Source organism: Mirounga leonina, unplaced genomic scaffold, assembly GCF_011800145.1.
Source record: "Mirounga leonina isolate KUSES-001 unplaced genomic scaffold, KU_Mleo_1.0 Mir_174, whole genome shotgun sequence".
NCBI classification, from domain to species: domain Eukaryota; kingdom Metazoa; phylum Chordata; class Mammalia; order Carnivora; family Phocidae; genus Mirounga; species Mirounga leonina.
Window position 1 is genome coordinate 28634019 of NW_023270451.1, and position 18646 is coordinate 28652664.

Consider the following 18646-nt stretch of genomic DNA (forward strand, 5'->3'; position numbering starts at 1 on the left):
ATTGATTCTGAAACTTATTAGAGTGATTTATTTTTAACTTGATCCAATGGAGGACATTTTTCTTTCAATTAATGAAAAACATATATTGCCTTAGAAGTATTTCCAAAGGATAATCTTTAAATGTTAGTTTGTTGGATTCTAATAAGCATTAAATATAATTTTAATAAAAAAACATTTCTGTGGTCAAGTTGGAAAATTATTGCATTTAAATTAAGTAGGTCTCTTTACCCTGGGCTTTCCTTTTTTGCTAATATGAGCTGTGACTCTCTAGGAGAATGGCTTGAATAGTGCATTTCTATACTGACTTTTTTCTATAGCATCTCACTGGACCAGTAAGAAATAGATCATTCAGACAGGTTGTAATTATAATGCATTAAACTTGGATTCATGTTTTGAGGTGTACAGAGTTTTAATATGTAAAAGGTAAGACTTTTCATGTCCATTTCCAGATATGGAAAAAAAGGCAAAAGTCGATAAACAAATTTAAAAAACCTCCAAATCCCCCAAACTTAAGAAATTTTTTCTTAAATTATATTTACTTTAAAGTTCTAATGCTTTAAATGTCAAGCTTATGGCCAAGGGAGTGGAAAATGTTATGTGAATAAATACCTTGAGGGTTTTTTTTTTTTTAATGGCTATTTAAAAAGACCATTAAGGGAGTCAATTTTGTTTTTATGCCAATTAACTAAAATTTCCTGTAAGAGCTAAATTGGATTTCAATGCAACTATGAAGAAATGGGATAAACATGGAGAGAAATACAAGTAAAAATTTTTCTTCAAAATTTAAATTTAAAATGTCCATAAATTTGTTCATGTGCTCTCAGGTTGCTTTTTGAGCCCATATATAGGGCTTATGTCTACTATGTAATACCTTCTTCATGAATGTATAAAAAATTTCTTATGCATAGCCTTGTTCACTACATAACCATTTTGATAATGCTTTGATGATGCTTTGAAAAAGACCTACACTGTAGTAATGAGACTAGACTAATGGGATATGGAACTTAAAAACTATTTTGGATTTGCAGGGTTTTACTAATACAACAAGACTCTATATATGGATTCACACAGGTCATTTAGTATCTTTATGGATTATGAACCTTGTAACATAACGTGAAGAATGAACAATTCTATGGTTAAATCAATAAAATTGCCACAGATATCAGCAAGATTACCACTCTGTAATCATTTTGTTGAAAATTAGTGTTATGATGTCTCTAATTAATTAGGGGGAATAAGGGGCCAGAGGCCTGTAGAAAGGATGTGAAGTAAAATATAATGGCAGAAGTTGTTGATCAAGGCAAAGATCAAAATTCTTTTTTTATTGTTACAAATAATGAACTATTTTTAGCAGTTAATTTTATTTTAAGCCGCAGAACATTTTCTTTCTAAAAAGCTGGAAAGAAAGCCCAATAAATTTATGGGATTTATTGGAAGCTCTGTTTGACAGCCTGGCCTGAGGGGCTCCGTGGAGCCCAGTTTGAAAACCATGTTATTAAGTAATAGATGAGTTGAGGTCTCCGGGACATGGAGCACACAGAACTAAATAATAGCACCAGATGTTTTTCCATCAAACACAACATGAATGGTAGCTGGAGGAAATTTTCCAGTGAAAGTCTCTCCCTCATCACCTCCACAGTCCTCCTTCAGGGCCTGTTGGAGAATAATGCTGGTCTCCATACCTTATTTAAATTTGACCCTAGGTTATTGCTTTCTTTTTGTATTCAGTATCCACAGTGGCCCTCTCCTTCTTTCCCTGGCTCTTTAAACTTGCAACTATTACCTCAGGAAAAGTCTGTCCCTCAAACCCTTCCTCTCTTTTACATTTAAAAGGGAAAAGATCTCAACTGTGAATGATATCAATGCTGTCAAATGAAAGATTTAAATTCTGAAATGATTTAGACATTAAATAAATACGACCAACTAAAAAAGCTTTTCAGAGATCTTAGCACTCCATTTCAGCTTGTTTACAAGACTCTATTTATTGCCTTTTCTGCCTGGTTTAATTAAACATGCTCTTCCTCAAATACAAGCATCCACCATGATAAGGAAAAATTTCTCATTCATTTTTGTTTCTAATTAACCTCTAATATTAAACTTATATAACCTTCTATAGAATCCTATTACAAAAGTAATACATTCTAATCATATTATAGTTGAGTGGTTATGTAGATTATCCTCCAAATTTACTCTCCCCATATTCATACTTATTTTTGTCAGATGTACCCTGAGTTCCACACAATGTCTTAAAAGTACATGCTCTTGAACTAAAATCTATTTGTAAATCGAATACTAGCAATCATTAAATTGCCAATCTCCTTTCTACAGATGATGAGGGAGCAGAAGGCTAGCTGAGGACAAAGCAGAAGCTGGTACCCTACACCTTCCCCCCTCCCCCCCTCCCCCGACCGCATGTGGTATGTGTGACATTCCTCAGGCACTCTGGGCTGCCCTAAAGGAAAAACAAATGGTTAACTGATAGAGATCACAGTCCTGCAGGACAGGAGTCTCCCTCAGTTTACAAATGTCCTAGTGATTTACAAGGAAGAAGCTTTCTTACCAATAACCTAACTTCCAGAGATGCATAACTCAGTTTCCTGAAGTCCTAACATCACCCTCCGCTACATGAAATTGAGGGAGGCTGAGGCAGAAGGAAATGTAAATAAAATTGAATTTCTTTTGAACCTGAAGCCCATTTACAAGGACATGTGATAGGAGGAATGTAACATTCCTCCGGGAAAGTCCCAACTGTCTTCATGTTAGTGCCTCATTAGAGGGAAGAACAACCTTTGCTTGACAATAACCAGGCCTTCAGTATCCTGAGAGTCTTTAGCATATGACAGTCCTTCTGGACACCCCCTTTGTCCTCATCTCCCCAACTCCTGAGTATCTAATCAGCCACTCCTCAAGACCAGTGCAGCAGCTCTTTCTGCCCACGGGGCCTGTCCCTGTGCTTTAATAAAACCACCATTTTGCACCAAAAGCGCCTCAGGAATTCTTTCTTGGTCACCGGCTCCGGACTCCACCCCAGTGAACCTCACCTATATTCCAAAACCACATCACAGAGGGCCCTATAGACTCATCCAGTTTTCAAAATCATACCTAAATAGACATTCACCTTATGAAGACCCATCCTTGTAAATTAAAAAAAAAATTCCTAATGTTCTCTTCCCCATAACTGGCAATCAAGTGAACTATAACATGGGAAGTGTTGAATATTCTGCCCAAGTCAGTATACTGTGCTTCTCTAGGGGGTGAGCTCCACAGGCCTTTCCTACAAAGATTCAAGCTCACATTCTTACCAAACCCTGTGAGGATCTGCAGGATCCAGTAAAGTAATCCTTAAACTTTAAATGTATGGGGCACCTGGCTGGCTCAGTCCGTAGAGTATGTGAGTCTTGATCTCAGGGTTGTGAGTGCAAGCTCCATAATGGGCATAGAGGTTATTTATAAATGAATGAATGTAAATTTAAAAAATGTGTAATAGAGCTCTGGGGGGATCTTGTCAAAATTCAGATTCTGACTCACTAGGTCTGTAATGTGGGTTGAATTTCCGCATTTCCAATGGTTTCCCTGTGAGGTCTATGCTGCTGGTCTACAGACCACTTGTGTCTCTACTTGTGCAGAGAACTTTTGGTCCACAGAGCCTAAAGTATTTGCTATCTGGACATTTAGGAAAACATTTGGTGGTAAGTAATTTAACCTAATAGTTGATTGTTAAGTTTCTTCATAGTCTCTACATGTTAGCAAGTATTTTTTAGGTATAAATAACAATATATTACTTTTAAGCAACAGGAGAGCATGTATATTAAGTATATCATGGGCTCAGGAAGAACAATCATATCAGATGTGCCTTTCTGCTAACTTGATATTAGCAGATAATAAAACATCACAAATATAATTGAGTTTTATAATATTTACTGATAGTATATTATGGCTTAAACTGCCTTTGAGACATAGCAAAGATAAACTTGCTGAGGGTAAAGATTGAAGAGAAGTGTCTGAAGGAATTATGTAGCTCTTAGAGCTCAAGACTTGAGCACCTGGCATTTTTACATTTTATCCAATTCACCTTCCAAGTATCACTTCCACATACCTCAAATAGAAATGTTGTTTCTACTTCTCAAGGAAAAGATGAGCAGAAATAAAGAGTTAAATAAGTTGTCACAACTATATAAACCAGGAGGTTAAGACGTTGTCCAAATCAGGTAATTCTGAAAATAAGCTTTAAATGGCAATAAAGAGACTTAATATTGATATCACTGGGCTAATTCAGTGAAATAGGTATTTGACTATTATTTCTTCTGTTTAGTTAGTAGAAAGAAGCATAAATATTTGATGAATAACATATAGAAAGTATGTGGCATGAATAGCCCTTATTCCAAAGATCTTCGTTCTTCTCAACAGTCTGTATGGTAATTTCCCAGAAATGGGACACAGAGGGAAGAATAGTGTCTGGAAAAAAGGAAGAATCCAAGCCTGATTGTGGATCAAATACAACTACAAAAATTCTCTCCAGAGCTTCACTCATTCTTTCATTCTACAAATATTGAGCACCTACTTGTTCTAGGGGCTGGAGATACATCAGTGAATAAAATAGTCCAAGATACCCTCCCTCAATCTTGTACAATTCTTGTACAGGAGATAAAACATAAAGAAACATAACAAGTAAATTATATGGTATGGTTATAGAATGATACATCCTTTAAAAATATAAAATGTAGAGCAGGATAACGGGGTTTGGGAAAGAGGGGTACGGTTGAGGGGCAGCATGATAAAATTCTATCACTTATATTTAAATGGAAATCATGTATACATGCATTTTGCATAAGTTAGATTCTCTCTACGATTCTTTAAAATATTGAGTAAATGATATATGATTTTAAAAAATTCTAGAAATTCTACCTCTTGTTCTGTGAAATTTTAAGTGATTAACTTGAGAAGTACCTGGTACTATATAGTCACTCAAGGTTCTAATGAACCAATCAACTGAGATATTAGAGTGTTCTAGCAGTGAGAACATGTGTGATTTGGTTTTTGAATGATTTAAAATCTGCTGCTACAATGACACCATCTAAGATTTCACAACAAAAGTGAAACATATATCGTCTTATGTTCTTAGGATAAATGCCCCCCAATATATTTATATATCAATAAGATTTATAGCCAGTACCATTTATGTGACTCCTGAGGTAAACTCTGATTTTCAGAGTGTAGTATGTATGAGACAGTGAGTGACCTTGGGAACAAGCCCCTAGGCACCCAGGATGCTCCATGCTGGCTGTTGTTTTTCTTGCAGATCAAACAGGGACCAAGGAGCAACCCAGACGGGTTCAAACTGATCTGAGATAGGATGGCCACCAAATTTGACCTTTTATCAGCTTTTCCTCTCATTTCAGTGCTAGAAAACATGCCCAGTGGTGGAGACTTAACATGCAAATGAAACATCTGATGTATGAAGAAGCATGTTCTGTCAACCACACCTGTGTGCCCACTTGCCGGGGATTCCCAGCCCTTCCGTGCATGAGCAGGACTCCTTCCTCACCTCAGCCCCCTTAAAACTTCCCCTGGCTGTTGTTCTGAGAGCCAGTCTGACACTTTTGTTGAGACTGTGTCTCCTTTTGGCTGCAGCTGCTGCCCCAAAAAAGCCTTGCCTGTACCTTTAAATTTTGGGTCCAGCCTTGTTTCTACTGTCGCTGGGTCCAAGAACCTGAGCCTGCTAACAGTTATATCATCTTTCAGTACAAAGTTTACTACTACAAAGAATGCCAGACATAATAGACCTGTGCCTTAAGGTTAAGACATTAACCTTATGGTTAAGACATTAAAATAATGGTGACCACATGGTAAATGGCCTAAAATAATAGAATTAAACTGGTGAAAGTAAAACTGTTTTATCAGTATAATAACTGATAATATGATCCACAGATGGACAGCACAGATAAAATAGAAATGCCCTAAGGCTACTATCGAACAGGGGATTAGTGTCTTTGCACTGCATACATGTGGGGATCAATTCTATGTTTAAACTGAAAACAGAAAGAGACATTTTCGTGAAAGCCACTTTTCCACCATCCATTTGGAAAGCCAGTTTGGCTGAGAGAAGGCAGTTGTCACAGAGACTGAAATTTAGAGTGTGCCTCGCATAGAACACCAAAGTTAGAGTAATCCACCAACACCATCAGAACTGATAGAACATATATAAGCAAAGAAGTAATTTCCAAAGAAATCAGGCAACAGAGATTCAATTCCCTTGGACGTCACTTTGAATAAATGTATTGGTAAACACTAAAATATCCCATTCGACATCTACCATAGATTAGATTTAATGAGAAAGAATTGATGCTGGACAGACACAAGGAACTAAACTGGAGTCATTTACTTAGTTAAGGGTCTTAGATCCTTCCACAATCCCCATGAAGTTCAGTGCTATCAGGAATCTATCTTTTTTGCTTTTGTCCTAGAATACTGTACTGCATTCTTCATACTTTGAATTGACAGTGCTGTGGTATTAAGTCTACTACCTTTGCTCAATTTTTATTATTTTTGTACTTTGACTTTTGTTAAGTGATCTAACATCTTTATGAGAGTCACAGGATATTTTTAAGGTTTTTTTCTAAAAATAAGATTTACTATTAAGTGGCTTGCTGACACTCTCCTGCATCTAATTAACAGATCAGGATAAAAGTGAGAATATACAAAAGTCATTCTGAAAACTCAAAGGTTATGTTACAAACAAATGATTATCTTGGTGATTCACTAGGCATAATATAAAATGTGAGCAAATCCTTATAAGCTACATTCCAGGAGAAACATTTTTAAAGGTGATCTTCAATTTTGCTTAATGACTAATCATGATCTTTTACATTATCGTATCATCTCAGAATCTCAAGTGCATTTATATTTTTCCTGGTCTCTAATTTATAGCACTGATGTTATTGATACAGAGAATAAAATATTCAGTTACCCTTACACCTGTTTCTCAAAGCACATCTATTATAAATACTAAATTCTTTTTTTTTGTAGTTATTGTTCTAAATGCATTGACTATCTTTAAGTTAGGAATGCAGTAACCTGAATATATTAACCTGAAAAATACTTATATCTAGAGCTTCAATATTATGGAGTCTTTGGGGCTATTTTCACCGGACTTTGATAAAAGAGGAATTATGAGATAAGGTGAAAAAAAGGGAAATGAATTTTGGAAACTTCTTTGTGGGGGAAAATTTAAGAGATTCCAGTAAATGTGTCACCAATGGTACTTTGATGGCTACATTTATAAATAGAGACGGTCCTATTAGTTCATATTGTTTTCTGAACCATATAATAAAATTGGAGGAGTGTTGTTCCAACAGCAGAAGCTATTTCAGCAAGGTTGGAGGGTAACTGCTATGATTCAGGCTGACCTACTGTAAACTAATCTCAGTCCAATACAAAAAGACAGATGTATTAAAATAAAAGAATAATGGAAAATATTGCTTACAGACTACTATATTAAGATTTAGAACCAAAGAGTTTACAACGTACTCTGATCAAAGATGGCCACTCTTCACAAACTTCTGGCAATTTAATTATTATCACTGTGTTTGGTTTAGAAAACTAAAATGGGCATAGTTAACTAAGAATATGTACATTTTTCTTTTCTTTTGTTTTTTTCTTTTCTTCTTCCCCCACCTTTTTTTTTTTTTTTGGTTAATCTCAACACAATGAGGAATAAACAAGAGATCTTTGAGTTTTCACCAGTTACGACTTTCAGTCTTTCTTTGCTGCCACTTAAATGACATTTCAAGCATATTTCAAATTTTGCCAGTTTGGTTATTATAAGACTCTCGTTTTAACTTTATTTTCAGATTAAATTCAAATGTCCTCTCCCCCTCCCTCTCTTGTGGGGCACTGTTGGGCTTATTCGACAGACTCTTGATCAGGACCAAGGGAAATTTCTGGTACCATTTTTGTCAACCTGTAAGGCTTTCTTGCCACCAACTTTGGGACTTAGTTGCCAACTTCTGGACAAGACAAATGCCCCCAAATGTCCTGTATGGTGCCCCCAAAATGTTCCATTTAGAGCACAATCTGTAAACCTTCATTTCCCTCCATTCTGATCCATGTTCATTTAAACTCCACCCCCAAAGATAGCAAACGTATAAGACTGAAGAAAAATTGGATTACCATGGCTGTTACATCTGGATGTTTCCACGAGCCTGCCATTTTGGTCGTAGCATGCCATTGCTTGGTAACGATATCCTTGACCACATTCCTTGGTATCGCCTTGTGTTTTCACTCCCAGCAACGCTTCCACTTTCCCCTCTGGTAAAATGCAGTCTGACCAGTTCCCCACAGGCTGTGCATTATACTTGTCACAAGGACAGTACTGAGTCTCAATCAGGGGGTACAAATGAGAGTTTTTACATTTTTCCTTCTTTTTACTTTTTCCTGTGGAGAAATTTAAGTTGGAAAATATCGTTATTCATTTCAAGCATCCCTAATTTTCCTCCTTTCCTAAACTTCCTTTCTCCATTTTTAACCATAGTCAACAGTAGCTTACAATGAATGCTATTTTCTCACTCCACAGTGCTTTCTCTGGAGGCTCTTATTAGTGCTGGGTGCCTTGCAATAGCGAAAGTTTTCTTATTTTCTCATTTTAAAATCACCATTTGCAAAAGGCGTTCACCGTTTTGCTGAATTTTATACTCTTCGAATGATTGAAACACTTTCCAATGATCACGTGCTTTCACTGACTAGGGGAATTTAAGGTAATTGCATAAATCTCTCCTTTATAACATGTGCAAAAATATGAAATGGAGAAAGTCTCTGGACTGGACTGTACAGCTTTAGTTAATTCCAAATAGATGGCATGGTTATAGAGGATTACAATTCAAAAAATGAGATTTTTATATTTTCTTTTGTTAACTTTTTATTTTTTTTTAAGATTTTATTTTATTTATTTGACAGAACGAGAGAGAAGGAACACAAGCAGGGACAGTGGGAGAGGGAGAAGCAGACTCCCCGCTGAGCAGGAAGCCTGATGCAGGGCTTGATCCCAGGACTCCGGGATCATGACCTGAGCCGAAGGTAGATGCTTAACGACTGAACCACCCAGGCACCCCCTCTATTTACTTTTCTGATTATGACTTTGCATCTTTCATTATTTCTGAAGAGTCATCATTTTGACACACTTGGTGGTTAGTGTAGTAAGTAATATTAACAGTGAAGATATTTAGTGTCAGAAAAAAATACTAGGAATGGTCTGCATATAAATCTAAATAAATTCCCTTTTAAAATAAAAAACGAACAGTAATATGTGCTTGAAAATAATATGTCATTATTTCAATTGAATCACATTTCTATTATCTATTTATTATGCTTTATATCATATAATACTATTAGTTATATCACACACAATTAATTGCATATGTTTTACATGTATTTATTTCTAACTTTCAGAATGTGCTTTATATAGTTTTCAACAGACTTCATTATGACAGGTGGTTCATTTTATAACTTATAAATTCGGAATAGTCTACTGGGTATTTTTTTTTAGGTTTCTTCTTGCCATTGACAGTACTTTTGAATGCACTAGGTTTAGTTCGGTATGATAGCTCCCGTTCTCGCTCATTATATCCCTGCTTTTGTCATTGTGACTGCCTTTTAAAACGCAGTTTTCAGATACAAAATTAGTGTCATATTCCTCTTCTAAGGTATGAAGAATAATCTGAGGCTGTGACAGTGAGAATGGGTTAAGAAAATGAGCGGTAACCTTTCCTTTTGTTCTCCAAACACCTCACAGTGTGTAGGCAATCCACCAGAAGTGTATATTTAAACCAAAAAAAATAATCTACCTATTGTATAGGGAGCCAGCTCAATTTTCAAGGTTATTCTTCCTTTCTACTAAAAGTACATAGCACGCCTGTCACGGACAACTTACATTAAAATACACATATGAATCCACTGGCATGTACCAGCAGCAATAAGACGTGTGTATGTGTTTTCCAAACACATTGTCAGAACTCTCTTGGTCTAACTTTTTTTTTTTTAAAGATTTTATTTATTTATTTGACAGAGAGATAGCTAGAGCAGGAGAACAAGCAGGGGGAGTGGGAGAGGGAGAAGCAGGCTTCCTGCCAAGCAGGGAGCCCGATGTGGGGCTCAATCCCAGGACTCTGGGATCATGACCTGAGCTGAAGGCAGATGCTTAACGACTGAGCCACCCAGGCACTTTCTTGGTCTAACTTTTAATGTGTTTTCTAAGTTGACAGTGTTGGCTTTCACATCCCAATTATTCTTACCAACAATAGTGCGCTTTCTGGTCCTAACTGCACCACAGTCTCCGTTGCATGATGAAAACTTGGACCAGCTGGTAAACTGACAGTCATCTTGGCAGGGGATCTGGCAGGCCTGGGTGAGGGCTGGAACAGGGCCTGCATACCAAAGGCATTCATGGATGCCAGCCGGTCCTCCATCTTGCTTTCGACAAGTAATAGCTAAAGGAAAAGCATATAGAGCTGTTTAAAACAAACTTGAATGTCTATAATTATTGAATCCACAATTTTGGAATTAACCTAACATTTTCTTATGCAGTCAGAGGAATCCTCTTTTAATTCCTTATTTGCAGCAGAAATCTGGGAGGAATGTTTCTAATAATCACAGTAGTCATTAAATTGATCCTGTAGGTTTTTTAAAATAACAGATAACCCTCAGTGGTTTATGTGACACAGAAAAGTGCATGGGCATGCACACACACACACACACACAGCATTTATCAGTTTTTATTACATGCTATTAAGGATTTCAAGTCCTTATTTAGAAATTAATTATTTAAGAGACAACACATGGGTTCTGATAATAGTTTATGCTGAACATAGACTATTCACAGAGGTGCTGGGAGACACCACATACCTCTAATACTGTTTATATATCATTGGTTGCTCTAGGATTTCTATATAGAAGGGTCTTAGTGCCAGCAAATTGGAAGGTTTGGGTGAGGAGGGGATGCTTATGGAAACCATCTTGTAACTGCATTTGCATGAAAAGCATGTTATTTTACTACATTGGAAGTGTGTTGGGATGGCTTTGGAGTGGTTAATGGGGGAGGGGGGCTGTGTCAAAGTCACCCATTCAGCTGTCTACAAGTTCTTCACATGCACAAATATCAACCGTGAATTTAAAAATAAAAGCAAAAACTTCTAGCAATCTTTATCATATCATAATTGACATTTCCACAATTACATATGGGCTCTAAGAAATGGTCAAATAATTTTAATTCATACATATGATTTCCCCCAAGATATTGTTCCACTGGATTTTTAAAACTCATGTCATATTTTTATTGCTTATTGAACATAGTCATAAAATTAAGGTATCAAGACTCAAAGAAAAAGAGCAAGTGATGTTCTAAAGTCCCCTTTCTCTCTCTGTCATTTTTTCCCATGGTTTTAAAAATAATTTATTCACTTATTGAGGAAGAAGACAAAACATTTAGACCTTGGTCCTAAAAGTGTCTTTCTTGGTCCTAAAAGTGTCTTCCTTGAACTAGCTTACATGGCCCCAGTCAGACTGATTTACGTGGCCCTTTCAGGTTTATGACCTAGGCTGGAACTTGATCTCTTTCCCACTCAGGATCCTATTCATCATGAAACTAAGGTGAAGGAGCCTGACATTTTGATCCTAAGTTATAGTTAGGACACCTAGGGTCCCAGGTTAGATAACACTCTCCAGATCTGTATAGTAAAACTTAACATCTAGTAGTAGGGCTGTGTGATGGGGTGTCTAAAAGGATGTAACAGTTTTCACAAGGGAAGACTTTCTCTGTGTAGGTGAATACAACTTGTCACAACTGGTGCAGGAAAAGTTACCTAACTGTGAAAATGTAGGTCAGTATTCATCTAGTTTTTAGCTAAAGATACCTCTTCATTTAATGTGCACAACACTGAAAGGGCCAATTTGTATGAAGAGGACACAGGGGTCCCTGAATTTTAAATATATGAAAACCCGGTAGAATGAACAGTGGTGGCAGTTATGAAAGTTCTGTGACAGGAGACAGCAACAAGTGCCCTGAAGAGACTCTCACCACTCGGGAGAGGAGGTCCGCTGCTCTGTGTTTATCCTACTGGTCTAGTGGCGGTTCTCAAATCAGGCTGCAGATTGTAATCACCCAGATAGCTTCTGAGAGCTGTCCATACCCTTGCCAAACTCTAACATTCTGATTTATTGGTTGAAGACAGAGTCCTGGGCATTAGCATCTTTTTAAAACCTCCTTGGTGATTCAAGTATGAAGCAGTGGATCAAGACCACCGCTCTAGCAGGTGATGTATTTCCACTTGCATCAGAAACACATGGAATACTGTTAAAATGGAAGATTCTTGGATTCATTCCAGTGCCTTGGTGCTCCATCACCCTGGCACTGTGCCAAGGTTGGGAAACAATGCCGAGCAGGTGAAGATGAACTAAGGGAGCTCTAAAAGTGGAACTCAAGGGGCCTTGCACAAGCAGTGAACCAAAGGAGCATCCACGTAGTTTGGCAGAATGTTATCCGTGGATCTGGATCGATACTGGAGGACTCCCCATTAAGTGGTATGCTAATGATGTGACTTTGCAATCTGCTGCCACGTGGAGGCAGAGTTGATTCCTTAAACACTGTAAACTTAGTAACCTCTGATAGTTTGTGGGCAAAGTTGTCCCAAGGAAGCTCGAGAGGGAGGACTGACAAAGAGGGAGATATTAGATGATTTATTTTTCAGGATATGTAGGAATCTGAAGAATGATTAATTTGGAAAAGAAGAGATTTGACTATATCAGAACTCTAGTCTGTGAAGGGGATCACATTGTAGTAAAAGTAAAAAAGTAAAAAAAACTAAATCTGGGTTCTTTAAAATAAGACTACTTTTATCTATTCATCCAATCTGACTCTCTGAAACAGACACCTGAATAGAAATCTTTTGAGAAGCTAAATGAAATTGCCTTAGGTTCTCCATTAAGGCTCTCTAAGGTTCTCTTACAAATGTTATTTCAGAATTGCTCTCTCATCACATTAAATGACACCAAAAAACCAAGATAAAATAAAACCACCAACAACACAATTCCAGAAACAAACTAGTTTATTTTGTGCAGATCTATACTATTTGTATAAATGTAGAGCCCTTTTCCCTATATGCCTTAAGTATTTCAATTAGTGGAAAAGAAAAAAATGTAAATTTCCCATATCTGTTCTCAGAAATCCATGCAGCATTCCGCTCCCCTTATCTGAGATTTTTAGACGTGTACTTTGAATGAATTACTCATGTAATGTTATCTAAACAAGTAACAACAGCAATATTTGTACAACATATTGAAAATTTATCATACATCTCAACTTGTTTCTCTTCTGACTTAGAGGAAACACAACAACTCAAGTGCAGAAATGCAATCTGAAACTAACTTCCTGCTATTAGGGTGAGGAAAATATAAATGTTTGGAAAGGAAACCAAAGGTCTCTCAACTTTATAAACCTTGAAAGTCATTTCTAAGATACTGAAAACAGGGTGGTTTTAACCATAGAAAAGATGCATCATACTAAGCATGGTTTCCTAGCACACCAGAAAGCTACATATACCCAGACAGTTGTATCTGTATTTACAGGTGGAGGGTGTATGATGATTACGCAAGTTCTCCTTTGGGCTGAGGTCTTGTGAACAAGATGGGCCAAAACCCATGCTGCCCATCTGCTTCATTCACCCTGAAAGCTTCTTAGTGAGGTCAGCAAATATCGAAATAATTACTTTAAGGTAAAATTCTTTAACTTTACGTTGATTGTATCTGTTTATTTATAATCTTATTTTACTTATATGAGGCACAGCAATTTTTATTTCAGTGTCATTCCAGCAGGCTCAAAGTCTGGGGAGACATCCATGTGGCTGCCTTGTGGGTTACATCTGAATTAGGCGAAGCCACTCAGCTCATCAACATGGAGGGAATGATGGAAGGATAAGTAAGGGAGGGAGTGTCTTCAACAGATAAATGCTCTGGAAAAGGGAGCTAGAATTATTAGATTAAAAGTGACTCAACAAATATTCTAACCAAATGCAACGCGGAGACGTTTATGAACCTTGGTTTGAACAAATTGATTGTGGACATTTTTGAGACGATGGGGGGAAATTAGACATGTTGTAAATATAGATGATATTGAAGAATTATTGTTAATTTTGATTAGTGTTATAGTAATACTACTGTTACATTTAAAACAACAAGGTATTTATGGGTGATATACATTTTATCTGGGAGTTGCTTTAAAATATTCCAGCAAAATCTTTGTGAGTGAGGAGTGGCAGATGACCAAGAATGACAGCATGCTAAAGACTTGAAGCTGAAGAAACGAAGACCACACTACCAGGGCTCATTATATTAGTCTTCCTATTTCAGGGTCTCTTTGAAACTTCCCATAAATTTAAATAAAAAAATTAATCAGTTGAATAATAAAGTCAATTTTAGAATGTTTTCATGTAGGTTGAATTTTGCGCTATGTTTTAAAGAGGAGAATAATCAAGGTTGCTAGAATGAAAGGAAATAGATAACATTGGTTTGAGCTAAAAGGACACGGATATCTGTGTTATGCATATATGACTATGTAAATGGAACATTACCAATGCAGCCCTGAAGTAAATCTAATAGAATTCCAAATGCCGTTGCTCATCTTCATTTTCTTGAAGAGGAATGAAACTACCTTATTATTCAGGATGCACAAAAGAAAAAGGAGTTCTCTCGGTCTGCAGATCATCCTTCAGCATGCAAGATCATGTCATTTCGTTTGAATAATCAGTGAAATAAATGACTAGATCTAGAATGTGCACATAGAAGTTCATTACAGGAAATAGAAGAAGATCAATGCCCCAGTGCAGTGAAAGCTGCTGGATTAGATGTAAACAGAGTTCAAGGAGCTCTGAGACATTATTTATTAAGTTGAGTAATATTAACATGGTTTACCTCTCAGCAACAGCATCTGGGTATGTGTTCAGTGGACTGAATGCTTAGAGGAGTGATTTTTTCCTATAGTGTTAATGAAAAAAATGGCAAAAGTGAGAACGAATCATGTAGAAATGAAAAAGAAAAAGCTTAATGTGAGTGAAAGCTAGTTACCCAGAGACCTAATTGTGCTTAGAAATAAGACCCAACCCATAAATAATGCAAGAGGGCTCCAGTTGTTTACTAGGTGGATGTAATGATCCCGGGCTTTCTCTGTGTAGAAGAGATTTTCACTGACAAGTTTGCCAAATTACTTTCTAATGACAACTTGTGAATATAACAGGCAGAACGGAAAGAAATGCACTTTTTTTTTAATTGATCCTAAATAGTTACCAATGATTCCCCAGTCTCACTGATGTTAATAATATATGTGAATATATGTGAAAGTCCTTGAATGAGGACTTACTAGGAAGTAATAATCAGCTCCCAGTGGAGAAGCTCAGACGAGGGACCAGAGAAGGGCTAACTAACTACATCACTGAGGAACCATCCTAGACACAGCCCAGTGTCAAGCTTATTTTATGAGCTATTTCAAAAATAACACATGCTAATAATAATTTTATGACAGGGCCCTCACAGAGATATAATACAAAACCCAAATCTCCAAATCACCTTGGATTCTCATATTCACAGGAAATTAGAGCGAACCATTTAAATTTAGAAATAATTCTAGAAGTTTTTAAAAAATAGCTTTGCAACTAAAAAGTAGCATTGTAGGGCGCCTATTAGTCAGTTAAGCGGCTGCCTTCGGCTCAGGTCATGATCCCAGAGTCCTGGGATGGAGCCCCACGTCGGGCTCCTTCCTCAGCGGGGAGCCTGCCTCTTCCTCTCCCTCTGCCTGCCACTCCCCCTGCTTGTGCTCTCCCTCTCTCTATCTCTATCAAATAAATAAATAAAATCTTAAAAAAAAGTAGCATTGTAAATGTATAAAAATTTGGGTGGTAACTAATATGTGTATCAGCCAAGACGTGTTTTAAAATCATGCCTCTGCAAAATTTCTTTAAAGCAAGTTCCTTTGCTCTTTGAGTTATGTTGAGCGTGGCTCTTTCCTACCTCATTCTTTTCCCACTTCCATTCTTTTCCTTCTCATTGCATAATAATCTCTGAAAATCAACACGTTCGTGTGAATGACTGAGATAAGTTAACCCAGATATTCTGGACCTAACCTTGATAATGCTTCCAAACTGCAATCTTTTAAAAAGAACAAAGTGGGTCAGTTTAAGTAAAGGAATGATGCCAAGGGCATCAATAGAGATTAAGCCACTTAATTTAAGCACAAGATTTAAGCATATTTGCTCACACACACAAAAATAACTGCATAAATTATAGTTAAATACTTATATTTCACATCATTTAGATTTAATTCTGGTAGAAGGAGAATTAGAACTTTCTTTCCCCCTCTAGACTTCCTTTTATAAACTTTTTAACCAACAGATGATGCAGGGTGAGTACTTCTGGGGCCAGGAGGGTCCCTGCCATATGAAGCATATTATTAAATTTTTTTTTTCTTTTTTTGCAATCTATTTGAGAATACATCTGAATCATACTGGCTTCCACATAAAGAGACTGATATCAGATCTTAGTGACAGGTCAACATTATAACGGACATTCTTTGGCAGGCAAGGATACAGAGGGGATGGGGGATTAGGATAGGCAGGGTTGACCCTGGCAATTATTAACCATAGATCCATCTAATTCTCAGGAAGTACACTTGGCAGGAGATAGCATGAAGATCAACAGGGAGTTTGAAGAGCAAACTCTGAAGTTATTTTATGAAACTCAGCATCTAACCTATGATACATTTACATCATACTCGTGGTATAAATGTGTCATAAGGTAATAAACACTGGAATAATACATATACATTTTAAGAAGTAGTGACTGACATTGCCCCTTAGGGCAGACAGAGAGAAAAAAATAAGTAAATTATCCCAAATTGTCATTATTATGAGCTATGCATTTAATTTTGAATACAACTCTAATGGTACGTCTAGCTGTAGCTATTATGGCCAGGTTTCAATGATATAGTCACTGACTCGTATGCCATAAGTTAGCCTTCTAAATGCCATCCAAACTGTAGACATGTGATCAGAGAGAAAAGACAGTAGAAATTACTGTTCTATTAAAAGTTTATATACAAGTGACTCAAACAGTATGAAGCCAATATAAGTGTCTGTTCACCTAAAAATTAAATAGAATGTGAAAGTAATTTCATGTTATTTCCATTTCTTTTATTGACAATATCATAGGAAAGAGGCCTTTTTCAAAGGCCCTCTAAAATTTCCCTATAACATTTAAGAATGATTCCAGTATTAAAGTTGCCAAATCTGGTCAATTCTTTCTTTAAAATAGCTCTCCTTTCTTTATTTCTTATACCACTGCATAAAATTTCTTGGACCATACCATTCTCAATATCCAAAGCCTTGCTAAAATTCTTCACTGTGTCTAATCTCCTATTGCAACAATATTCCTTCTCCCTCTCCTCCTCTCCTGGCCCCCCTTCTCGTACTCCAGTCCTCCTGAGCGTAGCCCTTTGCCTCCATCTCACTCACAGGAACTACAGGCAAACTGCTCAATGCACTGTTCCCTACATGTACAGATTTTATTTTGTGCCTTTTTGCTTTTGTCATCCTAGATTTAAATGTCATTTCCTCTGTCACTATGCCCTATCAATGGTTACCTCTTTTTATCTTTTAATTCTTTAGTGGTTATTGTATATACACATTACTAATGTATTACTAATATGCTTAAAATCTGAATCATGTATACCCATAGAATATTACCTACCCTAAGAAATAAGTGAACACTATTTATTATATACTTTTTTTCTCTTGACAGTCTGGGCCCACCGCCATGTAGGCAAGAGGCGACATGTGACGTGTATTCAACAAATACTTGTTTTATGAAAGAATGCATTGCCCTGAATGATATTCAGGAAGTTTGAACTGGCTTTTAGGGACTGGCATTAACCTGTTCTCACAGCTTTCTGAGAGAGCTAGTATCCACAAGCTTATAGCTGTGTACAGTGGGATAGAGATTTTTTGTTCAAGACACTGGCCCTTCGTTATTGCTATGGACTAAACTGTGTCCCTGGAGGTGCGAACCTCCAATGTGATTGCATTTGGAGATGTAGCTTTCAGGAAGTAATCAGGCAGAGATGAGGTCTTGAGGGTAGGGTCCTCATGATGAAGTTAATACGTTTAGAAGGATAGACCAGAGAGCTTGCTCTCTCCCTGTCTCTGCCATGTGAGGACATAGCAAGAAAACAATCATCTGCAAGTCAGAAAGAGACATCTTACCAGAAGCTGAATTGGCCGGCAGCTTGATTTGGACTTTCCAGCCTCCAGACTTGTGAGATATAAATTTTTCTGTTTAAGCCACCCAGTCTATAGCGTTTTGTTATAGCAGCCTAAGAAGACTAATACACAACTCAACACAAAGTTTTAAGCACTTATTTTCTAGAGGATTTCTAATTTTTTTTATAGATACACCTGATAAACTTAAGGAAAACATCCTGTTTTGTAGCAGAGTAGCCAATTCAATTTAGAGAAGACTGGGCAAAAATTATGTGATTCTGGGAATGCTTGATACAAAATTTCCCCTCACCATTATTTTACTTTTCCTTTAAAATGTAATGGGATTGGGTCATAAA

The 18646-nt window shown here is 36.9% G+C and overlaps 1 protein-coding gene across 5 annotated transcripts in view; it reads right to left on the reverse strand.

Moving 5' to 3' along the window:
* Positions 1–18646, reverse strand: part of THSD7A (thrombospondin type 1 domain containing 7A) — a 441557-nt gene that overhangs the window by 50175 nt on the left and 372736 nt on the right. For all 5 annotated transcript variants that reach the window (XM_035020648.1, XM_035020650.1, XM_035020649.1 and 2 more), the window contains 2 exons: positions 10287–10481; positions 8170–8433 (listed from right to left, as the gene is read on the reverse strand). In XM_035020648.1, coding sequence (XP_034876539.1) covers positions 8170–8433; positions 10287–10481 — 459 coding nt within the window. The remainder of the gene's footprint in view (positions 1–8169; positions 8434–10286; positions 10482–18646) is intronic.